Source organism: Pipistrellus hanaki (genome assembly GCF_964339955.1).
Source record: "Pipistrellus hanaki genome assembly, chromosome: 5".
NCBI lineage: Eukaryota > Metazoa > Chordata > Mammalia > Chiroptera > Vespertilionidae > Pipistrellus > Pipistrellus hanaki.
Window position 1 is genome coordinate 90,148,040 of NC_140507.1, and position 25,405 is coordinate 90,173,444.

Genomic DNA, 25,405 nt, shown 5'->3' on the forward strand with positions numbered 1-25,405 from the left:
CGGGAGGCACTGTGCATGAACAACCTTGGAGTGTTTATGATGTTGAGGGTCAGAGGCGAGGTCCAGGACACATAGGTGGTGAGGTCTGGGGGAGGGAGGCTGGGCTCCTGAGAGGGACCAGCGGGTCTGGCTCATAGGGCCAAGAGCCCACAGCCTCTCAGGAGAGGGCATCAGTGTTTGGGGCAGGAGGAATCCCTGTTGAATATGGGCAGCCCCTCGAGGCTGCTGAGGTCCCAGGGAGGGGGCCCTGCCCAAGGGGAGCAGGGGAGCACGGTGGGCAGAAGGGGGACAGGAGATCCCCACCCTCTGCCAGGCCAAAAACGCAGGCAGGCCCCTGGGCCAAGGCCCAGGTGATGGCTGTTTTGCACCCTCTACAACACACAGGGCACAAGGCTGAAGCGACCCCCCAGCAATCTCCTCAGCGCTTCTTGATTGGGGGGACCTTTGCAGCAGGAGGGTGGGGGGAGGAGCCCAGATAGTAGGTGAGGGTAGGGTGGGGATGGGACTATGGTCGGTGGGATGCCAGAGTAAGGTCTCGAAGCGGGGCCACAGCCAGACCCTGAGTCCGGAGAAAACAGAGAGAACCATGATGCTCCTCGCCTCCCTTCTGATCTGCCCAAGGAGGCTTCCTGGAGGAGGGGGCTCCCTCTTCTTGTCACCAGGACCTTGGCTCAGTGGCCTCCCCTGGGGCAGCGCTGGCACTGCTTGGCCCCTACTACTGACAGCTTTTTTTTTTTTTCTTTTTCTTTCAGAGAAGGAGGAGGAGAGAGAGAGAAACATCAATGATAAAAATCACTCATCCTTTGCCTCCTGCACGCCCCCTACTGGGGACCGAGCCCGCAATCACAACCCGGACATGTTCCCTTGATCAAACTGGAACTTCATTCCGCAGGGCCATGCTCTCTCTATCCACTGAGCACCTCACAGCTTTTTATTTGATCTGCGACCAGCTCCCCCACAGCAACAGCTCCGCGAGCAAGGGACTGCGTGGGTCGCAGTGTGTGTCTCCTCAATACGGGGGGAAGGGGACCCCCTGGCCGGGGAAGGGGTCTGACATCCTGGCTGCAGTCTTTCTGGAACCCTAGGATTTGCTCGAGCCTCGGTACCGGTAGCCACGAAATATGTTTTTAAGTAAGGTGACCAGCGCGGGACGCGGGACAAATTGTTAAAAATCGGGACGTCTGGTCACCTTATTTTTAAGTTCTCCTTGCCACCTTCCCGGGAGACAGGCGGCCCAGACGCAGCCGCACTTCGTCCGGGGGGGGGGGGGGGGGCGGCGCATGCGCAGAGGTGGGACGCTCACGCACCGACGGCCCCCACACGGCACTCCCACTCCGGGATTCTGCGCGTGCGCGCCGCGGCGGGGCGTGGGCGGGGCTCCAGTGGCCGGCCCCATTCCCCAGCGCCCCCCGCGGCAGCAGGCACTGACGTGGCTGCCGTCAGAGCCGCCATCTTGTGGGAGCGAAACCAACGCCTGGCTCGGAGTAGCAGCAGCACCGCGGCTGCCGAGGGTGAGGCAGGGGCCCGGGGCCGGCGCGAACTGCGGCCGGGGGCTGACCAAGTCCGCGCGAGGCCCTGCCTACCGCGGCCGGAGCGGCGGGGCAGGGAGGGCCGGCGCCGGTCCGGGGGCCGCGGTGAGGGCAGAGGCGAGGCTGGGCCGGGGACCGGGTCCGTGGTGGGGGCCGAGGCTGAAGCAAGGTGAGGCAGGGCTCGGGGCCGCAAGGAGGGCCCAGACTGAAGCGTGGCGCGGCCGGGCTGGGGGCCGAGGTGAACGCAGACCGTAAGGGTCGAGGCCAGGCTGGGGCCGGGGTCGAGGCCAAGCTTGGGAGCGGGGCGCGGCGGGGCGGGCGCGCAGGGCTGGACTGGAAGTCCAGTTGCGGCCGGAGGGGGGTGGGATCGGGGCCAGTCACTCGCTGGGGGTCAAGGCGAGGTCGAGTTGAGATCGGGCCGGGGGTGGGCGGCGGTCAGTCTCCCGCTTAGACCCGCCGCGGCCCGAGCCTCCCGGAGCCGTCGGGGCTGGCGCCCGGAAGTCGGGCCCGGCCTTGGGCTCCTTGGAAGCCCAGTTTCCTGCTCCGCCTCCGGCTTCGGGGCTTAGAGGACCAGGAAACTGAGGCCTCTGTCCCGGGACACGGCCAAGGTCACGCGATGACCAGGGTTTGAGCCCAGTTCCTGTTTGCTTCGCGGACGGGATGGGACGGGTGGGGCGGGGTGGGGCCCGGCTTCCCGGGCCGGGCTGTGGGGCGAGGTCCTAGGGTCTGAATGAGAACGCCTGTGCGGGGTCCTTTATCAAAGCTTGCTGCAATGCCGAGCTTGTTTCTTGGGCCCCGTTGGCAGAGTTGAGAACACTTCCGAGCTGGAGAATCTTTGACCTACCCGTACATAGAACGATGGCCTCCCTAGCAGAACGCCTTCACGCTTTCTTGTTGCACAGTCCAGGTAGTTACGGTCAGTAAAATTGTAGCTGTGTTAATAAGGCTTGCCAGTTAATTACAGAGTACTTAAAATATTAGCTAGTCAACTCAGATGGCACTTCTTAGCTAGGTGGCACTCCAAATTTCCTCAAAATAGGAAGTTGCTGTCTTAAATGAATTGAGTGGAATTGCACAAGAAGTTATTGGCAGGAGAGGAGGGAATTCAAACGCTTTGGAGTGGTTTGGGAAGTCACTGTTGAGAGTTGTGTAGAATGTGCCACTAATAGTGTTCCAGTGGTCAGCTCTTTTTTTTTTTTTTTTTTTTTAATACTTTTATTGATTTCAGAGAGGAAGAAAGAAATAGGAACATCGATGGTGACAAGAGAGTCATTGATAATCGAGTCCATAATCTAGCACGTGCCCTGACTGCCCCTGACAGGGAATCCAACCGTGATCTCCTGATTCATAAGTCAACGCTCAACCATTGAGCCATTCCGACCTGGTTCAGCTCTAGTACTTGTTTCAGAACTAGCGGTCAGCACTTGATGCTGCAAGCTATTTTGCGTGATGGGTCTTGCCTTTCCAGCTGTGTGTCTGAAAGAGTGTGAAGTGCATTGTGGCCCTTTGCTAGGGCCACTCCCAGTATCTAACTAAGTGTGTTGTCCTCAGAGTTTTGAGCAACTTCCATGAGTAGCCAAATCTGTAAGAAATTGAATGCATGGTGCTACTAGCTAGTTGGGTACAAAGTTAATAGTAATTGAATGTGTATGTTAATCACAAATCTGGCCACATTTTTAGAATGTGCTATTTTCTTCTCATTAAAGTTCTCTCCCTATTGGGCAGAATGTAGCTGTGCCTCCTCACATGTGTCACTGGTTTCAGGAATGTCCTGTCAAAGTAAATCCTTCTCACTTGGGCGTTAGGAACATGCTATTTCCTGTGAGTGCTGTCTTCAGATACAGGTATTCAGAATTACTACTTCAAAAACACTTAAAAAGTTGGCTTGGATAATAGCTGACTCACATGCTTTTTAGTTCACCACTAAGAAAGTTAGTAGAAAGCAAAAACTGGTTCTGTGCTTCTCACAGTTCTGGTTTTTAAATTGTGTGGTCTAGCTATTTGCTTTACCTCTTGCACAATTTGGAGAGAACATTCAGACCTGCTAAGCTGCCTCTACCAAGACCAAATGTACTTGAAATTATCTGTAGATTTCAGTGGAATTTGCTGTGGAGTATTGTCCACGGGGATGATATGCCGAGTCAAATGGGCATAGGAATAAACCTAACCAAGGAGAAAACTGTGCAAGTTCATTTGAGAGAGCTGAATCAGTTTTCTTCAGCTTTTCCACATTGAATTTGCTTTGACAGATGCCTTTAAATGTGCTCTTGGTCACATAAGGTCAGTCTTCCTAAGGGTTGTGATAAGTTTACTGAGCAAGTGTTTCAGATCCCAGCTAGGTTGGGCTTCCAATGCCATTCGTTTCCTAACAACATTCCCATTGACTTCCAACCTCTGTAAAACTAGGAGAATGAAAGGAAATAAAATGCACATCTTTCAGAAGTGGGTGGGAGAGAAACATGAATGAAAAGTTTCACTCTAGATCTTAAAGTTAGAAAAGAACTTACCTCTTGGTGCTCTGTCTGCACCTCCGTGGGATGGATGGTGTTAAAGATGTCCTTCCAGCATCTTCTGAAGTGGTCTTTTGGAAATGATTTTTACCTACTAGTGGGGTTGGGTATACTCTTCCTTCCAACTGGCAAGTAAAGGACACCTTGGAGAATATGTGAGTGTATCTATGTGGGGGGGTTGGTTTCAAGTCACATATAACATCTCAGCTCATTTCCATCATCCTTAGGTTCTATCCTTTTGTGTTACAAACACTTAAAATATAGTTGCATTGCACCTGTTATGACTAAAGCTATGTCACTATTCTGGGAGATGTTCAGAATTCTCAGATGGATCAGATGACCCGATTAACTGGGGGAGAGGGGTAATTAACACAAAAACACTGAAGCTTTGTATTTCCTAGGAAGGTACTTTGGGTGAACACCATTGCTATCACTCCACCTTTTTTTTTTTTTAAATATATTTTATTTATTTTTTACAGAGAGGAAGGGAGAGAGATAGAGAGTTAGAAACATCAATGAGAGAGAAATATCGATCAGCTGCCTCCTGCACACCCCCTACACACGCCCGCAACCAAGGTACATGCCTTTGACTGGAATCGAACTTGGGACCCCTGAGTCCGCAGGCCTCTATCCACTGAGCCAAACCGGTCAGGGCTCCACCTTCTTTATTTGAGTTGGAAGGGATGGTGAGTCTGCCTGATGTAGGAACCTACCTCCTTGTCCTTAAAAGACCATTTTTTCCTGTTGTTTTATTTGTTTTGTTTTTGCATACAGTGTCACAAGAGCTTGGCAACCTGTCATCAGCAAACAGAAAGGGAAGAGACTGGGAAAAGAACAGATTTTACTACACACACAGCAATTGGGAGTGATTCTGTTAAGGATTCAAATGTTTTTACGCACCTCTGAGGCCACAGGTGACTGTTAGTATAGGGCATAAGTTAATAGGAGGCTCAGGTATGACCCATGCACGTTTTCAGAAGTTAAAGAATACAGTGTATTTTGGAAATGTTAATGTTTAATCAGAATTTAATAAGTAATGCTCTTCAAGGGGATGTTAGCAAGTCATAACGTAAAATAACTATCATCTTTCATTTGTGTTATATGTCAGATAGTTTTTTTTCAGTACCCTATCAGTTTAACTTAGGTACAAATGGCCAAGAAAGCTATTTTAAGATTTTGTCTAGACCCATTCATGAAGAGTAGGAATGAAGGCAAAGTTAGATGTGCCAGTATTTTGATAAATCAGAACAAAAGATGTCTTTTAAGTTTCTTCTCTGTAGATGAGTATGCAGTTCCTAATTAACTGATTGGATCCATTAATTTATATTTAAAATACTGCATCTTTTGTCAGTTTTGCTTAAAATAATTATAGCTTCTAGCATCTCTTCTGTCAAAGTGATATAGTTTCTTGCTAATTCTTAGGGAGCTCAATGAAAATGTATTGAATCATCAGTTGCAGGTACCTAAGGGCAGGTGTAGGAAGCAGATTGTGCACACATCCCTGCCATGTACTGGACATTAGATGCTCCCCTTTGCCCTGAGTAGTCACAGTGTCCCCACATCCCTGATCTCACTGGATCCTCAAAGGAATGTTCAGATGGCACCACCCATGTATAGTTTGAAACTAGCATGAAATTCATTGTTGACTTGACAGGTTTTTTCTGACAACTAATATTTTGGGAAAGCGTATTTGTAGATATGTATGACTAATATTTTTCCCTTCAATCCATAAGGTCAGTGCTCTTTTATAGTTCTCTCTTTGATAGTGAATCCTTTGGGTGCCCAGGGAGGTACACAGCGGAGGAAGATGGTAGAGGTATGAGGAAAATGGTGAGTTCTGGATAGAGGAGACCCACAGGCAGAGTGGGCATGGTGGAGATACAATGAACAAAAAGGGAAGGCAGGCCAACAGGACATGGGTAAGGGGCAGGCGGTGAATTTGCCCATTCGGGAGGATAGGGAATAAACATGGGGGTTTGGAGGGAGAGAAGAGGTGTGAGGGAGCAGAGGTCCTGTGATTCTGTGGGAGAAATAGGGAGCTTCTAGGCAGGGTAACAGTTGTTGAGTACAGAGTCCCTGGCGTGGTTTTGGAGACTTGCCGGAGCAGAATAGTTGAGGAGCCGGAGGGAAGTCTACTGGTGTGTTCCAGTGGACCTTAGAGGGGCTAGCTCCACAAAAAGGGTGTTTGGGGAATTTGTGAGAGCAGCAAGAATGCATTCTGTGTGACTTTCATATCTTAGACCTAATTCTGTTTTATCTACAGAGACAACAATTTCCATTTTTTGGCATGGTTTTAATAGATGTTTTAAATTTTCCAGGAAATTAGGGAGTGGCTTATGTTTTGTTCTTTGCAGAGCCTTCCCAGGAGTTGCTTTCTCTTTCTGCTTTCATGGACAGTCCCCTAGTGCCCGAGCTACAGGTACTGGCTCGGGCAGTGTGCGTTGCAGCAGGCTCCTGAGGTGGTTCTTTGACAGCCTGGTGTGGTCTTGCCCGGTATTGAAACGTGTGTTTTATTCTGTCACTATCCTTCATTTCCCCATTACATTACAGTTGGGCAATGTAATGGCTGTTTTACAATCAGAGCAGATGTTGGTTGTGTAGTCTGCTAACTTCCTTTCGTGACTGGAGGTGGTGCTGTGAAATGCCCATTCTGACTGTGTAAGGACCCTGAATTAGCATGTGGTGTTTCAGGCTCCTCTTGCTGATATTGAGAACACCTTGTGGAGTGGAAGCTACAGGTTGTTGAGATGCCAGAGAGGAGATGAGGTGGCCGTACCAGGGCACAGGCACATGATGGCGCGGATGCATCTTTCAGAGGGAGAGGCAGGACTTGGTAAAGCAGACAGATTTGGGGGTGAGAGAGATGGAGAAAAGGATTGTTGGTATCTCTAAGAAACTGGGAGGAAGTTGCTTAGTATTACAGTGAGGAAGGGTGGGCTCTTTATGTTGGAGGGTTAGAATTCGCTGGGAGATTTGTGTGTGGAGGGGATAGTCAGGGAGGGGTCTAGCTGGGAATAGAAATATGGGGCATGTTTAGGGGCCACACTGCCCTGGCAGTAAATGGCTGAGAAGAGGCAGTGTTGGGGTGTGATTGGACCAGGCGCAGAGTGTAGTGGACAGTGGCAGGGATCTGGGAGGTTTTAAGGAGAGGCTACTGTGAGCAAGCATGTAAATGAGATTTCTCTCGACACTAGGGCTTCTGTTTAAAGCAGTGGTTCCCAACTTCTTTTTGGCCATGCCCAACCTAAGCATCTCTAAAATCCTAATGCCCATCTGTGTGTTATTCAAAAAGTGAACTCCTGCCGGGACTGGTTTGGCTCAGTGGATAGAGCGTCGGCCTGCAGACTGAAAGGTCCCAGGTTCGATTTCGGGCAAGGGCATGTACCTTGGTTGCGGGCACATCCCCAGTGGGGGGTGTGCAGGAGGCAGCTGATCGATGATTCTCTCTCATCGATGTTTCTGACTCTCTATCCCTCTCTCTTCCTCTCTGTGAAAAATCAATAAAATATATTTAAAAAAAAAAAAAAAAAAAGTGAACTCCTATTCATGTTAAGGAAGCCTAAAAGGCCATTAACTTGCTCTAAACAAGCTTCCAAAGAACATGTGATCCATGAAAGTGAAAAGGAAGAGAACAAAAGGACAGTTGAAGTACTGAGGAAGAAGTTGCTAAAATAAAATTTTAAAAAGGTTAAAATTTTTTTAAAATTCTATATAATAGAAGGCTAACATGCAAATTGACAGAACTGTGGAACAACCAGTCGCTATGATGCATACTGATCACCAGAGGGCAGACATCAAATGCAGGAGCTGCCTCCTGGTAGTCAGTGTGCTCCCACAGGGGGAGTGCCGCTCAGCCAGAAGCCCTGAGCTGGGCTCATGGCTGCCACAGCATCCTTGACAGGAGCCCCTCCCACCTCTGTGGCAGCACTAAGCCATCAGTCAGACATCCCCCAAGGACTCCCAGACTGTGAGAGGGCGCAGGCCAGGCTGAGGGACACACACGCACACATGCAAGTGCACGAGTTTCGTGCACTGGGCCTCTAGTAATAATATGAAGTGATATGAAAAAATAGCAAGTTTTAAAACATAACAGAGAACTGAAATGCATGAATATTTCACAATATATATGTATATGAGACCCCTAGAACCATAAGAAATGCAAAAAATTCACTGTTAATAACTCATTCTTTAATTGCCCCCATTAAAAATCAAATTGTCCCCTGTGTCCATGTTGGGAACCACTAGTCTAAAGTGTGACCGGATGTTGGAAGAAGCCCATTGAGAGCATGCTGTGGCCTCTCAGGTAAGAGCAGCTTCTTTTTTAAAAAAAAATATATATTTTATTGATTTTTCACAGAGTGGAAGAAAGGGATAGAGAGTTAGAAACATCGATGAGAGAGAATCATCGATCAGCTGCCTCTTGCACATCCCCTACTGGGGATGTGCCCGCAACCAAGGTACATGCCCTTGCCCGGAATCGAACCCGGGACCTTTCAGCCTGCAGGCCGACGCTCTATCCACTGAGCCAAACTGGTCCCGGCAAGAGCAGCTTCTTTCTTGGAGGATGAAAAGGGCATCCTGAGTCCTGCACCTCTGTGTGCTCTTGGGCTGCCACTGTGGCAAGTCTGGCAAGGAACTTGTCCCAGAGGTGGAGGGATCTAACAAGGCTCTCAACTCCCTGCTACACTTTCCTTTTCTGATCACCTGGAAGCCTGGACCTCAGAAAAAGATGAAGCTACAATTTTTAAAATGCTGTTTTCAAAATGAAAGTTCCCTGAAGGCAAAAACCAATTTTTGGAGATTGGCTTACCCCCTCACCAAAGCCCCTGTGCCAAGAAAGCCTCAGGGACTGCCTGCCATTTTTGAAGCTTAGAAGGGTTCAGAGGGTTCCTGATTGCAGTTTCTCTTTTCAGGGATATGGAGAGTGGTCTTAGAGCCCCACCCTAGTGTTGGTAGAGGACCTGTGTCCACTGGTGGGCCTGGGTGGACTCTGAGAAGGCACCAGAATCGAGTCTGCAATGCCCACATGATTAAAGGAGTGGAGTGACAGAAACAAAGGAATATGATTTATTTCACAGTAGAAATCAGAATGCTGAATCCTTTTCTCCATGTTCTCACTATTAGAACTGAAACCCAGGACTGGGCACACCACACAGACCTACCCTTTCTCTCTCTTGGGTGTGGGACTGTGCATGTGGGGCTGAAGCTGTTTAGCTGCATTGAGAGGGTCCCAGAGTCACTGACAAGCAGCTTTTGATATTGCTTGACCTAGAGGCCTCTAAGAACTAACTTAATCAGGTGAGGGAGGAAGAACAGGCACTGTTAGTTGCTGCACTCTCCTTCACCACCTGTCAGTTGGGTCACTGAATATTGTTGGCCTCTGTGTGTCCTCACACAGCTTTTCCAGTTGTGGGTATGGTGACTGTCAGGCCCGCGATGTGTCCAGGTGCGCTGAGGGTAAAGATGAAAGGGCCCTCCTGTGGAAGGTGGTAGCATTTAGCTTAGCTTCAGAGATTGAGCAAAGGTCCTGATGGGCACAGCATGGAGAAATGGGTGTGGTGAGGGCACTGGGACTGCAGCTGGGGTTAGAACACACCTGAGCAACTTTCTGAGGCACTTCAAGCTGATTCCACGCTGCTGGTCCTCTGGTTCCTACTGTATGGATCAGAAAACTCTAGTTGACCAAAGAACCACTAGTAACCTGCAAAATTGCCCCTGCTTTGTATTTTAGTCATAAATAAATTTTCTCCTTTTTTTTCTAGAAACAGGCCCTTCAGACTTAACTGCAATTGGGGTCAGACAAAGGGTATCTGCGTCCTTACTTCCAGAGTAGACATACTCATTAGGGTCCGGAGTGCTGGTGCCTTTACAATAGAGGATCTGGACACTGCCCCATTCCATAGGCCAGAATACTCAGTCATCCTTAATGGCTGAGGGGGGAGGGGACAGAAATGTGGGATTGTTCTGGAGCTCAGGGACAAATCAGGGAGGGGAAATACAGATAAGCAGGGGTCTGGCACAAGAACACATGCACAGAGCTCTGAGAGCTGTTCCTGGCTTAGCTCCAAGCTGTGGGTCTCCTCCATCCTGGTTTCACTTTCATTTGGGTTAGCCCCATGGCTGGCAAATTGCAGCTCTCGAGCCACATGTGGCTCTTTGGCCCCTTGAGTGTGGCGCTTCCACAAAATACAACGGCCTGCGCGAGTCTATTTTGAAGAAGAGGTGTTAGAAGAATTTTAAGTTTAAAAAATTTGGTTCTCAAAAGAAATTTCAATCATTGTACTGTTGATATTTGGCTCTGTTGACTAATGAGTTTGCTGACCAGTGGGCTAGGCCATCTAGATATTTGCTTCCTGGTGTAGGTTTCAGGTCATTAAGTGTGTTTGGTAAATTGTTTTGAGTATGATTATCTTCTCTCTATATCTAAAAGCCTAATATGCAAAGTGTCCCCTCTGGATTTTGACCTACCGGGAGTTCGATTGCTCACTATGACAAGGAAGGCTCCGGCTGGCAGCTGCTAGGGACCTTACCCATGCACAAATTTCTTGCGCTGAGCCTCTGTGTTTAATAATAAGTAGAACTTTAAGATTGAGAATAAAGAGTAACTACAAAACCTAAATATGCTCAAAGATTAAATGCCTTTGTAGATAGTGGTAAGTAATTGCAGTTATGCTGTTCCTACATGTGCCTTACTGGTTGCTGTATGCCTGTTCATGTAGATTAGGGGTGTCGAACTCAATCAGAGAAGGGGCCAAAATCTAAAATCCAGCCTAAATCGCGGGCCGAATGGTTTACTGAACAGTCATAAACTGACAATGTCATAAACTGACAGCTGAGTGCAGTGATGACAGCGCGGTGCGGGCCACATTGTAAGGCCTGGCGGGCTGGATTTGGCCCGCGGGCCTTGTGTTTGACACATGTGATGTAGATAGTGACAGTGGCTCTTAGGTGTTCAATTCATGTTACTATGAACCAAGCATATCAAACTCAAAGGCTAACACAAGCCAAATGAACAAGGTTCACATTTATATGGGCCACACAAAAAAAGAAAAGCTTCAATTTTCATAGAAACATAGGTTAATTTTTATAGAGAGATGCTGAATACAAAGGACTGAAATATACATGAGTAATCATTAACAGAATATAATAGCACATTTTTAATATATTTTTAAAAATATTAATTCAAATAAAAAATTAATATTTTTTCTTAAACATTAACTTATAAGATACTGAATAACTGCACAAATTAATAAATGTAATGCAAGTAAACCTATTTTTCTCGTTCTCAGAAAGCGAAATATTTCCTCTTGCGGCGCACACCAAACAAGTTAGTCCAAGACATGACAATTCACTGCTAAAATATTCGCTGCTAGTATTTGTGGAAAGAAATAGTGCTTAGGCACGTAAGGGAAATGAATGCAACACGATTATAGTAATCAGTCATTAGCGAATGTTGTAGTTTGTTATTAATAATGTACATATATAAAGGCCTAAGGAAACTTTACTGCTGGACACCAGCTGGTAGCTATGCCACACACTGACCACCAGGGGGCAGACGCTCAATGCAGAAGCTGCCCCCTGGTGGTCCCGCCCAGATCACCTGCCAGGCCAAGGGACCCCACCCATGCATGAATTTGTACACCAGGCCTCTAGTCATGTATAACAGGATATTGTAAAAATTAAGTTATGAAGTTTTTACTAAAACGTTTCTTGCCCATGGCTGGAAAATTTTGCGGGAACTTGAGGGTCTGCTGAATCAAGTGATGAAGGCTTAGATCTGGATGTGTTGAGTTAGTATAGCTCTGGGGTGTTGATCTGTGAGTGCCTTGGGTGGGGCCTGGATGAGGCTGGTTGACCTATTTGGAAATGTCTTTTGTGTGAAGTGTATCATAGGGCATGTGGAGGTATAATTGATATGAGAAAATGCTAAGTAACTGATTTACTATCTGAAAAGGGATTTACTATCGGGGAAAGGGAGGGAGGAAGAGACTGAACATAAACTGTGCACCTATGGAGAGAACAATGGGGGATGGGGAGGGGGCGGAGGGTGGGGTGGGAACCTGGTGGAGGGGGGAAGAAATGAGGAACCTTTGTAATAATATGAACAATAAAGAAATAAAATGTTTCTTGCCAAAACCATTTTGGTTCAGTGGATAGAGCATCGGCCTTCGACTGAAAGGTCCCAGCTTCGATTCTGGTAAAGGGCATGTAACTTGGTTGTGGACACATCCAAATGGGGATGTGTAGGAGGCAGCTCATTGATGTTTCTCTCTCATTGATGTTTCTAACTATCTATCCCTCTCCCTTTCTCTCTGTAAAAAATCAATAAAATGTTTAAAAAAAAAACAAAAACAAAAACGGTTTTTACATACCATTATAGCGGCAAAACTATTTTGTTGCATGCAGCCCATGGGCCAGGAGTTTGACATGCTTGCTGTAGACCAAGAGTCATATACATAAATGAAACTCATTACTAGCTATCACTTTAAGGATTTTTTACCTTGAATCTTAAGCTGGCAAAGTGATCTAAACTGAATTTCACTGGTTGCTCCTTCTAAGAATTGGACCTCACAAGTAATGCTCTCATTCAGGTGTGGGAGGTGCTATGCAAAAGATGTATTAGAGACCAACCCTTTAGTGTTAAGGATGCTGACCTTCCTTGGGTTGGGGTCACAAGGGGCAGAATCTTGCATAGAGGCTTCCTTTGTTGGCACCACCCTTGTGCTTGATTGGTTCCTGCAAAACATCCTAAAAATTTTGTCTTGAAAAAACAACGAAAACTTGAACTCGCCTTTAGATGCAGATCAGAATGATACAATTCTAAAATATTGTTGCATGTTCTTTTATTTATTGAAAGTTTGGGGTTGGGAAATGAGTGGGTCAAAAGGTAAAAACTTTCAGTTTTAAGATAAGTAATAGGGTGCTGACTGTAGCTAACAGTACTGTGTATCATACATTTAAAAGTATTTCAGAGGGTAGATATTAAAAGTTCTCATCACAAGAAAAAAAATGTTAGTTGTGTGAAGTAGAGGGTGTTAACTAACTAGACTTTTATGGTGATCATGTTGCACACCTGGAACAAATACAGTGTGTATATCAGTTATATTTGAAGGGAAAGAAAATAAAGTTCTCTCAACTTCTGTAGGTCCGCTGAGGGTCTCGGGCTGAATGTTGTTCTGAGCCTGTCGATGCATATCTTTGACACAGTTGTATTAAGCCTATGAGGTATACCTTCTTATCACTAGTATTGACACTTTCAGTTTTCCTCTTAACATTAGTTTTTACGAAGTAATGACAAAATGTAGTATACTGCTCAATTACAGAAAAAAACGTCAATGCTTCAGAAATTGAATGTTGGGCTAACAGGCAGAGTTAATGGCTTGAGGCTTTTATTTTGCTGGTGTATAAGAGTCCCAAGGTGAATCACAAAAAAAGCAGTTTGCAGCCTGTAAAAGTAGAAGTCCACCTTTAAATTTAAATTCTGTGTGTCAGGGATGAATTGGGCTTTTGAATGATGGATACTCTAAGTAAATGTGGGCCTGCCAGAGGCAGTTGCTCATTCACAAAACTCTTTAAAGAAAATGTTTTGTAATGTATATCAGTTTCTCTGGAATTTTCACTTTGTTAATTTTTCTCATACTGAAAGAGATGAACTATTTTATCCTAGTAACTTACACCTCAATAAATGACCTTTAAAAAGGCAAAAAGAGGGAAGAAAAAAAAAAGGAAAAAAAACTGTCACCCAGCTTTTCATTTGAGTAGGGGATTCATCCATCTTAACTCCCATTTACAGAGAAGACCAAGGCAGCTCATCCCATCTGCAGCGCCAGGTGTAGTGCTCAGTTCTCTCTCTCTGGCTCCCTGGGTCACTTGTTTGGTTTTGTTTCCCAGGCTGTGCTCTACATTGGTGATGTCTTCTTCCTAGCAATCCCAACCATGTAGGTCATCTAGGTGTTCGCTGTTAAAGAGATTCTGTTGCATAAACCAGCTCTAACGGTTTCAGAAAACCTGACAGACTTTCCTTCGGCAGAGATAAGTTGCACAAGTCTGATTGCAAATTCTGAAGCATAGCTACCTCTGCTTCTTCTGAAACCACTGAGGCTTGGTGGCGATGCAGAGGGCCAGGAAGAGCGCACGGGCACACATTTCTTTAGAGCAGGGGTCCTCAAACTTTTTAAAGTGGGGGCCAGATCACGGTCCCTCAGAGAGCTGGAGGGCCGGACTATATGAACTACTAATCCCTACTGTAACACCTCGGCTGCGCTCACTGCCCAAAAAACCTGGCGGGCAGGATCAGACTCCCCTGGGGGCTGCATGTGGCCCGCGGGCCGTAGTTTGAAGACGCCTGCTTTAGAGCATTTAAAGCAGTCATTTATTGGAGTCGGATGGATGTTTTCCCCAGGGAGGCGCCACCGTTTGCCTTGTTGGCCTTTAGGTCTTTGCACGTGGGAGTTGTGTTCTGTCCTTGGCTTTAATGCTGGAATGCTACCCTAAAAGTCTTGTCTGCTCTCAGAGAAGGGCCTGTTACTCTTGCACTTTCTAGATTGGTCATTTGCAGACTCACAGGTGAGGAGGAAGGGTTCTGCTGAGAAAGTCAGTGTCTTCTCTGCTCACTGTTACGATGAACCTGAAAACGGGTTTTGCTTGAGTGTGGGGGATTCTGGTAGAGTAAAAGGTGAAATAGCACCCGGGCCGGGTGTCCCGTCCCCACAAGTTGGAATCTGTGCCAAGAGGATGGCACAATTCCGGTGGCCAGTGTTGAACTTTTTTGTTATAACAGATATTGGGTTAGGTCAGGACCTCTGACAAAGCAGTAAACCTGCAACCAAGGTACGTGCCCTTGATCAGAATCGAACCTGTGACCTTTTGGTGTGCAGGCTAATGCTCTATCCACTGAGCCAAACTGAATAGGGTGTGAAGGGGATACTTGAACAATAAAACAAGCATAAACAGCAGTCCTCCATCCTGCTTCTCCGGAATAGCCCCTTTCATCATATGACTGTACCTCCATATGAGTGTGTCTGTTTGAATGGTGAGGGTGGGCCCTTCATACCACAAGTTCTGGCCTTAGCAAATAACCGTAACTATTGTGACTAAGTAAATATTGTACACTGTTGAGCTAAGGGGTGATTGTCTTATGTTTTCCCACGGGAAATCCTAAAATGACCTCCTTTTGTTGGTTTTTATCTTTGGATTTTTTTTCTATGTACCTGTCATTAGTTTTTTCCAATTCCCCTGGAATTGCCAAGCCCATGTTTAAACCATGTAGGTAGTATAATGGTTGGGCTGACTGCTGCTCAGGCCTGGGGCCACCTGGCATTTCCTACCTGACTTTTGCTCTGCCTTATATCTACTTCATACTTTGCTTGGTGTTAATGGTTTTCTGATCTACTGTAAGCAGTACTGCTGCTTTCTGATAGCTGGATGCTAAGTTTAAAGTTCTTTGACCCTTTGTGTTCTAGAATTTAGTCTACTTTGAGTGAGTGGGTTTGTTTCAGTTGTAGTCAGATGTTGATTTTTTTTTTTTTTTTTTTTTTTAAGGAAGCAGTTTTAGGTTCACAGCAAAATTGAGGAGAAGGTACAGAGATTTCCCATACACACATGGTATGGGAAATCCCCACTATGAGCATCTCCTACCGGAGTAACCACCATTGCAGCATCATCCAGAGCAGCTTCACAGCCCTGAAAATCATCTGTGCTCCATCCTCCCCACCAACCCCTGTCAACCACTGATCTTTCACTGCCTCCTAGTTTTTGCCTTTTCCAAAATGTCAGATAATTGGATTGTAGAGTATGTGACCTACCCCAATTGGCTCCCTTCGCTTAGTAATATATCAGGTTTCCTCCATATCTTTTGATGGCTTGTGATAGCTGATTTCTTTGTAGTGCCGAATAATATTCCACCATATGACCGTAGCACAGTTTATTTGTTCACCTAGTGAAGGATATCTTGGTTGCTCCCAAGTTTTGGCAATTATGAATAAAGCTGCTGTAAACATCTGTGTGCAGATTTTTGTGTCGACATAACCTTTCAACTCCTTTGAGTTAATACCAAGGAGCACAATTGCTTGTAAGAGTATGTTTAGTTTTGTAAGAAACCTTCCAAAGTGAATGCACCAATTTGTATTCCCACCAGCTCCTGACAGTGTTCTGGATGTTGACCATGCTAGTAGGTGTGTATTTGTGTTTCCTTGAGGTCATATGATGTGGGGCATCTTTTCATGGATCATTTGCCTTCTGTGTACATCTTCTTTGCTTGTTTCAATGTTAAAGTATTCCCTTCGGGGGCGGGGGGAGGGAGGGGAGAAAAATCAAACAAACAACTGTCATAAAAAGTCTTTGACCCTGCTCTAGCCAGCTTGACTCAGTGAAAAGAGCATCAGCCTGTAGACGGAAGGGTCCAGGTTTGATTCTGGTCAAGGGCACATGCCTGAATTGCAGGCTCAATCCCCAGTGTGGGGCATGCGGGAGGCAGCCAATCCATGACATTGTTAATGTTTCTATCTCTCTTCCTCTCTGAATAAATAAAAATATATATGTTTTAAAATATTTTGACTTATTTTTAAATCAGGTTGTTTTCTTACTATTGGTTTTAACTAGTTTTCCTGTGTTTTGGATGTATATTCCTTTATTAGATGTGTCTTTTGCAAATGTTTTTTCTCTTTCTCCTAACAGTGTCTTTCCCAGAGTAGAAGCTTTCAATTTTAACAAAGTCCAGCTTATCACTTATTTCTAGATGATGTGGTTGGTATTGTATCTAAAAAGTCATCAGCATGCCCAAGTAGATGTTAATCTTTCAAACTCTCCTAGTTTTCCTCTTCTTACCCATGTTTTTTGTGGATTTTTCACTTTGTCTGCACTGTTGCTCCCTGTGCTAGCATCCTTTGTTTTTCAGGTAGCACATACCCACCTTGTTAACACTGGGAGGCTGGGTGGGGGTTATGGTTTTGTTTGTTTTCCTTTTAAATAGTCTCTGCTTTCTGTCTGGCCTCCCTCCAAATTGTTTATTTTAGTCTCTTCCATGGGGACTCCTTATAGGGAGATAGGAGGAAAACTTGCTATTTTCAGAAAAGGAAATGTTACAGTAAATATATTTTTAAACTTTAAAATTTAACTTGTTGAATAGTAATATTGTTCAAAACAAAAAAGAATATTAAAATGTCAAAAGCCCTCGACTGGTTCCATGGTTGAGTGTTGACCTGTGAACCAGAAGGTTACAGTTTGTATATGTGCTGCCGAAGCTAGCACAGAAGGTTACAGTTTGATTCCTGGTCAGGGCGCGTCCCTAGGTTTCCAGCTGGATCCCCAGTGGTAGGGGGCAGGAGAGGGGGCTTGCAGGAAGCAGCCAGTCAGTGATTCTCATCTTTGATGTTTCTATATCTCTCCCTCTTCCTCTCTGAAATCAATAATTAATATATGTTTATTTATTTATTTTTTTTTTAACTGGAAAAAGCTCTACTGGGCATGTCTGGGACCATTGGAGCACCATATTCACAATGGGTCAGCTGACCCATTCATTGAAATAGGAATATGTGAGTTCATGATCATGTACTTGGAGAAGGAAAGGTGGTTTCTTACAGCAGAATACTAACAGCTGGGAGGAATGACTAAATTAGAAAAGCTCCATTTGACAGTTGTCATGGCAGTTCAGCCAGGAAATGTCAAGGTGCTGAAACCTGAGAGGGTGGATGTTTGATGAAGAGCTGGGTGTGTACATTGTCACTCAGTGCTCAAGTGGAGAGAATTTAGAATAGAGAAAACTCTGACTCTACCTGAGCCTTTCATCAGAGGTGGCATGGGGCTGTGAGGGTCTGGACACGTCCCATACCGTGGGGTCTGCCTGTGCTAGACCCATGTCATATCTTTTACTGGTCTCTGACCTCAGCAGTGTTTGTTCAAAGACTGGGAGCTCTTGGTTACTTCTGGGGGCAGGCGCATCAGCATTTGAGAAAGTGACAGTTTTTTTCTTGTTTAGAATAAAAGTTGAAGAGTAGCTCTAGCTGGATTGGCTCAGTGGATAGAGCATTGGCCTGTGGACTAAAGAGTCCCGGGTTCAATTCCAGTCAGGGGCATGTTGCTCGGATTGCGGGCTTGATCCCCAGTGGGGGGTGTGCAGGGGGCAGACAATAAGTGTGTTGCCACCCCACTTGGGCCGAGCCCCCTCCTCTCTGAGACGGGGGTGACCTCCACTGGTGGGAAAGAGCCTCCCTTGACATGATGCCCTGGGGCCCTTGCTGTGTCTTGGACTCAGTGCCCAGGTGTGGTCCCCATGTCTCACCTGCTGCTGGGTGAGTGCTGAGCTCTCAGTGTGTTGGGAAAGGTTGGCTTCTGCTTCGTTCCGGTGGAGGGGAGTCGTCATCTTGAGCCTGGTCCATCTTTCACTGAGGCTTGGTGGGTCGATTTAGGGATACTATGGGGCCTGGGTTCAGTTGTTTCTGACCCCTTGAAAGATTAGAGAGAGTCTAGTATTCCTTTGAAAGCCATGGATGTTGGATGGTAAGGGTCAGCCCTGTTCCTAAGATTCCCAGACTCTGCCTTCTAAGGGTGATTGGTACAGGGGGTGGGGGAGAGGGACGGCGAGTGAAAGGGGGCTTGAGATGCCCAGCAGACAGAACTTTTTTTATTGTTCTGTAGCTTGGGAACTGGCATTTCTTTAGCTCCTGTCCTGTGAGTTCTCAGGAGGAAGCAGGAGGTTTGTCTCTCCATACATGGTGGGAGGGTAGGTTGTCTCCAAGCTGCTCCTGTGCTAAACCCTGGGTTGCAGAGAAAGACTCAGGGATCCCTTTCTTGTCTCTGCAGGTTTCTCTGGCCAGTGTCTCTCCCTCCAGTCTACAGCATGGGGAATATCTTTGCTAACCTCTTCAAGGGCCTTTTTGGCAAAAAAGAAATGCGCATTCTCATGGTGGGCCTGGACGCCGCGGGGAAGACCACCATCCTGTACAAACTGAAGCTGGGTGAGATCGTGACCACCATCCCCACCATAGGTGAGGAGGCCGGGCCATGGGGGGTTGGGGAGGTGGCTGGAACGGCTGGTGGGGGTTGGCTCACAACTGGGCCATGCTCCTGCAGGTTTCAACGTGGAGACCGTGGAATATAAGAACATCAGCTTCACTGTGTGGGACGTGGGTGGCCAGGACAAGATCCGGCCTCTGTGGCGCCACTACTTCCAGAACACACAAGGTGAGGGCTGGGGGCCATGGCCTGTAGGAGAGGTTGGGTGTCCTCAGCACCTTTGTTGACACCTGCTCCTCGGCAGGTCTCATCTTTGTGGTTGACAGCAATGACCGAGAGCGTGTGAATGAGGCACGAGAGGAGCTTATGCGGATGCTGGCGGAGGATGAGCTCAGGGATGCTGTCCTGCTCGTGTTCGCAAACAAGCAGGTACGCACTTACATGTGACTGAACCACCCCAAGGGGCTGGGGGTATGAAGGGATCACAGGTCAGATGGGGAGGGATCCCAGTCTTCCTGATGATCCATGGCTGCCATGCCACCCTGCCTTTCCCACCAGGACCTCCCCAATGCCATGAACGCAGCTGAGATCACGGACAAGCTGGGCCTCCACTCTCTGCGCCACAGGAACTGGTACATTCAGGCTACCTGTGCCACCAGTGGGGACGGGCTCTATGAGGGACTGGACTGGCTGTCCAATCAGCTCCGGAACCAGAAGTGAGCCGAACTCCTCTCTTCCCCCTCACTCCCTCCTTCACCCTTGCTTTCCTCTCATGTGGCAGATGTGCCCCTGTGGTGTGAGTGCCAGAAGCTGTCTCCATGGTCGGTCTCAGTGTGCTTCATCATGCTGTACATGTGCAGACGCAGCCTGCAACCGGGTTTTTATTTAATGTAAATAGTTCTTGTTTCCAATGAGGCAGTTTCTGGTACTCCTATGCAATATTACTCAGCTTTTTTTATTGTAAAAAAAAGAAAAAGAATCAACCCACTGTTTAGTACTGAGAAGGGATTTTAGGCACCGGGGCGGGGCCTCTAGGAGCTGCTGTGAGATCACCTCAACGCTCCTCCTCTGGGCTTTAAATCTGTGTTGAGATCCATTTTTGGTGGTTGGTTTTTAATCCAAACTCAGTACATTTTTTATAATATAAATATAAGGAGACACTTTAACACAGAGAAGGGAGAAATGTGCCTAGTTCTGCAGTAATGGCTTGAGTCCAGTCTGCCTGTGGTCTGTCTCCCATCTGGAGTGTGCAGTGGGCAGAACCAGCCACAATACATTCTGCATGGTCACTTAGGTCCCTGATTGGCTTTGTCTCGCTGGGTCATCTGCATCCCATAGCACTCATGCTTGTACCTGTGCTTACACCACTGCCTATGGGGGTGGGCTGGGGGCTGTGGCCACCGCTCAGACCCCTTGGGAGGACTCCAGCCTTCCCTCTGGTCAGTGTGGGTCAGCACAGGTGCTTTGGTGGGACCACTCTGGCCAGAACAGGAGACCCCCATGGTCCCTACACATACTCACTTGCTTCAGGTTGTCTGGGTCTCACCAGTAGGAACGCAGACAGGTGACCGGTCATCTTAGAGCCTAGCTCCTCAGAGCCCCCGTCCACATGTGCTTTCACTCCCTCAGCCTGCAAGGGTCAGATTGACATCAAAAACAACAACCTCTACTTTTTTCTTTTGTATTTTGATAAAACACTGAAGAAACTAGAGCTGTTAAAATTTATCTTGGGGAAAAACTCAGAACTGGTTTATCTGGTGTCGTGGAACCTCTTACTGCTTTCAATACACGATTAGTAATCAACTGTTTTGTATACTTGTTTTCAGTTTTCATTTCGACAAACAAGCACTGTAATTATAGCTATTAGAATAAAATCTCTTAACTATTTCATGGCTTTCCAGTGCTTGGGTGCCACTGACCAAGGCTGCCTCCTGGGACACAGGCAGGGATGCCTTAGGGAATGTGACCAGCACTCCCGGGAGGCTTTGTCATTGGTCTGTCTCCACTGGCAGTCCAGTCCCCAGTCCTGGTCTAGTCTTGGGCCAAGAAGATCCCCATATGGGGTTGCCTAAGAGGCCAGGGCCTGGGATCACCTACAGTGGTTTGGTTTCTTATCATTGCTTCCCGAGCCTTTGCCGTGGTGCACATCTCTGCCCATTTGGGTGCTGTGGGCCCCCTACCCAATCCGGGGGCTATCCCTTTGACCCTTCTGGGCTCCCTGGTATCTGCCCAATCCAAGTTCCAGGTGTCCTTCCCCCAGAGCCATCCAGCCCTGTGTGGGGCCCAGCCCTCTGCCCTGTTATCTAGTCTCACTAACATGTTGATAATCAGGGCTCTGAAGACAGAATCATCTTTCCTTTTCAGTTCTTTAAAAAATCAGAAGCAAAATTGAATATATTTCATAATCCAGCCTGGGTTTTGTCTTTACTCCAATGTGATTTATTGTAAATGTTCATTTCTTGTGTGGATGAGGTGATGAATGGCTGCAGGCATATCTCCTCGCAGAGGAGCTAGAGGGAGGGTAGGGGAGGTGTACCTGGAGATTGCCTGGGAGAAGCAGAGCAGATTCATGGAACAGGGTAGCAGATCTCTGGGTACCTGAGGAACAAAGGTGTCTCCAAGTATAAAATCACCTTCACCCCCTCTCCACCAATTACAAGCAACTTGTTCTGACCGCCTTCTCCCCCTGCACTCTTCCACCTCAGAAAGGCCCACCTGCAGGTGAGCAACTTCTGCCCAGCACCATCAACTAGAGAGTCCCCTACCGAGTGAGATCTTAGGTGGCACTGCTGGAATCCAGGGCATCTGACACATTCTCTCACATCACTTTCTATTAGGACACTTCAACTTAAAAGCTTATTTAAGTACAAAGGATGAGTCAACACAAAGAAAAATAGAAGTAATAGTAACTGGAGCCTAAGGCAGGTGAACCTCTCTCTCTCCTGGGCAGGTTTGTATTCCCCTGATGGGCCTGGATTACCTGGGGGGGAGGCCTCACCTAGATACCTTGCCTGCTTACAGGGGCCTGGTAGGGCCCCCAGAAGCCTGTTCTCCAGCTCCCTGGGCCTGGTGGGGCATATGCTCAAAGGCTTCACTGAGGACAGGGCCTGCCTAGGGTGAGAGGGTCCTGGTGGGCTGGGTCTTAGTCACTGTCATGCCCTCGCCTTCTCTTACAACAGGGCAAGGAGTCAGAGTAGTGCTTGTGGTGGCAAGTCCTGGGGTATATGAGGGAACTGCCTACCACCTGGCCCAGCCCCACAGGCACAGCTGCTTTTCCTACTTGGCAGGAGCCAGGGACATCAAGGAAGCTCACCTTGGTCCTGTGCTGTTTTTCTCTTGTGCTTTTTTTCTTTTTCCTGCTCTTGTGATTCTCAGGGCTGTGAGGGGGACACACAGTGCCAGCAGTGACTGGCATGATGGGCAGCTCCAATAGAGGCCTTCCCATCTAGGCAGAAATTTTGTGGGGCCTTTTCATGGTCCCTTCCAGCACATTCGCCATAGTACCTCTTTCTGCACCCCTCAAGTGGCCTCCACAACAGGTGGGCCCAGGCTCACAACTTACAGGGGCTCCCCAAAAGGAAAAGGGGCCAGAGATGGGAATATCACTTAGCCGAAGAGGAAGTCAGCAGGCCTGCTGAGAGCCCTGGCTGACAAGGCCGAGCCCCCTGCCCTTCTTAGAGCTCCTACTCTGCACCCGTAGCTCCCCAGGCCAGAAGCCAGTCCTCTCCCTTTCCCCCGCGGTCACTTCCTTTGCACCTGCAGATGTCCACAGTCACGTGGGAAGCTGGCAGGAGCTCATGGTACTGTGTAGTTTACCCCTTCCCTCTCGCACCTCAAGGAAGCCGCCCCTCACCTTGCTCAGGCCGGTAGGCTGCTTTTTCACAGTGGAGGTTGCGTGAGTGTCAGGCCGTGGGCCTTTCCTCAGCCCGCCCTGCCGTCCTCCCCAGTGCGCCCCAGGCTCCCTTCCCGGTGCAGCATGACGCCGTCCGCCTGGCCCTTAGCTTATCACGTGCGGTCATGGTCCTGTCAGCAGCCTACCTGCGCCATCAGCGAATTGTCTGTGGGAACAGGCCAGTCCTCGGCCCACAAGTGGGCACGCACCCCCGACCTCCACTCGGGCTCACCCACGAAGTATACACACACACACACACACACACACACACACACACACACACGCCACTTATAGGCTGGAACCAAACATGGTTCCAGGCTGCCTGTCGCCTCTGGGTTTCCTGGCCTTGGTGCCCACCTCGTGCATCATGGCTGCTGGGCTCTGGCTTGGAACCCACGCACCTGAACGCTGCCCCACCCTAGCCCAACCCCAGAAAGGGCAGAAACTGGACCCAAGTGGCTGGACAGCTGCTATTAAAAGCCCTATTGTGTGGCGATGCAAGGACCCAGGGCCGGCGCCCGAAAGTCACTGTCTTGATAAGCGCCGTGTACCAGGGCCCACAGACAGGTGCCTGGGAGGGAAAGTTGGGGACATGAGTCTCCAGCCATCATATCTGCAGCTGTGGGGACCAGGGAGCGGCCACGGCTGGGACCCAGCTGTGGTCTCAGCAGGGCATGCAATGCGGCAGAGAACCTCTGCCCTCTCCTGCCTCGTTGCTGGCTCTACCAGCTGGTGATTGGACAAATGCGTCCCACGTGTCACCACAGCCTGTAGCAGACCCGACTCAGTGACAATGGAATAATGAATGCAGGGCCCATTCAGTAGGGTGGCTGCAGACATGTAATAGGGCGTCCCCTGGGTTGTGGGTTCTTTTACAGAACACTGCCCTAGTGTGTACCCTGCTTATGTGGCCTGCAAGTCCTCAGTGAGTTGGGCAAAGAGGCCTCTACCTGCTCCCCTGGCCCACCTCTGACTCCCTCACTAGCTTTTTGGGACTTGGGAGCTCCCACAGTGGGATTCAACAGGGTTTGAACCCCAGCCTTGTAATACACTACCACTAGGTTTGAGCCCCAATTCCCTCATGTGGGAGCCCCAGACTTGGCTGCACATGCTCAGGGGCCTCCAGTGAGGGACAGCAGCTCTGCCGTGTAGGAAAGCTTGTGGGAGGTATGGGACCTCACAGGCAGCTGTGGTGGGTCCAGAGGCGGTACTGCCATGTCTGACAAGGGCTAGATGCCAGTCGAAGGGCGGGAAGGTGCTGGGGAGGCGCAGGGTCAGCTCCAAGTCTGCTCTCCCAAACCCACATTACCACGTGGGGAAGACCATCTGTACTCTGGATATTGGGGGTAATCAGCATTGATGGCATCTTAGAGCGAGTTGACTGGATAAGGAGGGCGAGAAGAGGCATGGAAGGAGCTGAGGGGCTATAGAGTACCCCGCCGCCGCCGCCGCCGCCGCCGCCGCCGCCGCCGCCGCCACCCTAATGGAGAGTGCAGATGAGACTGCTTAACCCCTCAGGCTCCTCAGAGCTCTCCCACCAGGCATTGGGCCTCTAGGTCCATCTTTACACCTCCAGTTCTGGCAAGATCCCCCACCTTCCATATCTAGTTTGGTTCCTCATTCCCAGTGGAAGTCTGATCGCCTGCTTGCCTTCAGTAGCAATCCTGCTAGATGGATTTAACCAGAACACCCATTAGGTAAGTACTCTTAGTAACTTCCCAGCACTGACCCCTACCCTGCTCCTGGCACAAATCCACTTTTCCGTGCAACACTTAGCCTCTTCCCCCCACTGCACCCTCAGGCACAGCCCTACCCTAGTCAGTATGTCTTACCATCTCCAAGTGTCAGGAACAATTTGGCCCTGAACAGTGAGTAGAGACACTTGCTAGGTGTCTCCCTGAGGTGAGTAGTAAGCGGTAAGCTGGAGCAGCAGCTGAAGGGATGAAGGGTCCAGGGAGGCTGCCCAGGCAGGAGTGTTCCTGAGCAGGCCAGAGGATTGGCAGATCGTGGAGGGAGCTACAACTGGCTGCACGCTCAGTGGGCAGGATTGAAAGATGTGAGTCCATCCAAGGTGGGTGCTCAGCCTAGCATCCTTCTGTGTGAGCAGGGTCACTTCCCACAGGCTTCTGCCTCCCTGGCCATGGCCGGAACGCCATCCCCATTGTCTAGCTGTTTGTCAGTGTTCTACCATGGGCCCTCAGGTTTAGGAAAAAGAGCCTCAGAGCCAGGGTCCCATGATCAACCTCCAGGACAGGACAAGGTGTAGCCCCATGCCTGGGCCTGGTTAGCTGCTTGTGTAAAAGTGGGTAATTGCTCACTCAGGTCTTGCAGGAAAGGGCAAAAGGTGGCAGCTCACCAGAGCTCTGCTAAGATTTAAAAAGTTAGCAATGGACCTGGCTGCTCTGCTTATCCCCTCTCAGATAGCACTTTCCCACTGTCGGGGTGGGGCTGGGGGGCATCAGAGAGGGGCAGAGTATGCCAGCTGCAGGCTAGGTGCTACCATCCTTGGATCCCACCCACTC

General features: G+C 48.4%; 1 protein-coding gene across 1 annotated transcript; it reads left to right on the forward strand.

Annotated features, from left to right (window-relative positions):
- Positions 1-1,357: 1,357 nt before the first annotated feature.
- Positions 1,358-20,879, forward strand: ARF1 (ARF GTPase 1). Its single transcript, XM_084885204.1, has 5 exons — positions 1,358-1,511; positions 18,839-19,023; positions 19,109-19,219; positions 19,296-19,420; positions 19,550-20,879. The coding sequence occupies exons 2-5, from the start codon at positions 18,876-18,878 to the stop codon at positions 19,709-19,711; spliced, it is 546 nt and encodes a 181-aa protein (XP_084741330.1). The 5' UTR covers positions 1,358-1,511; positions 18,839-18,875; the 3' UTR covers positions 19,712-20,879.
- Positions 20,880-25,405: the final 4,526 nt, after the last annotated feature.

What these genes read in the sequence shown, in the direction of transcription:
- ARF1 (XM_084885204.1), top strand. Translation starts at nt 18,876, where the DNA reads ATGGGGAATATCTTTGCTAACCTCTTCAAGGGCCTTTTTGGCAAAAAA. An exon ending in CTACTTCCAGAACACACAAG is followed by an intron (nt 19,220 to 19,295) that starts GTGAGGGCTGGG and finishes GCTCCTCGGCAG; the next exon opens with GTCTCATCTTTGTGGTTGAC. An exon ending in TCGTGTTCGCAAACAAGCAG is followed by an intron (nt 19,421 to 19,549) that starts GTACGCACTTAC and finishes CTTTCCCACCAG; the next exon opens with GACCTCCCCAATGCCATGAA.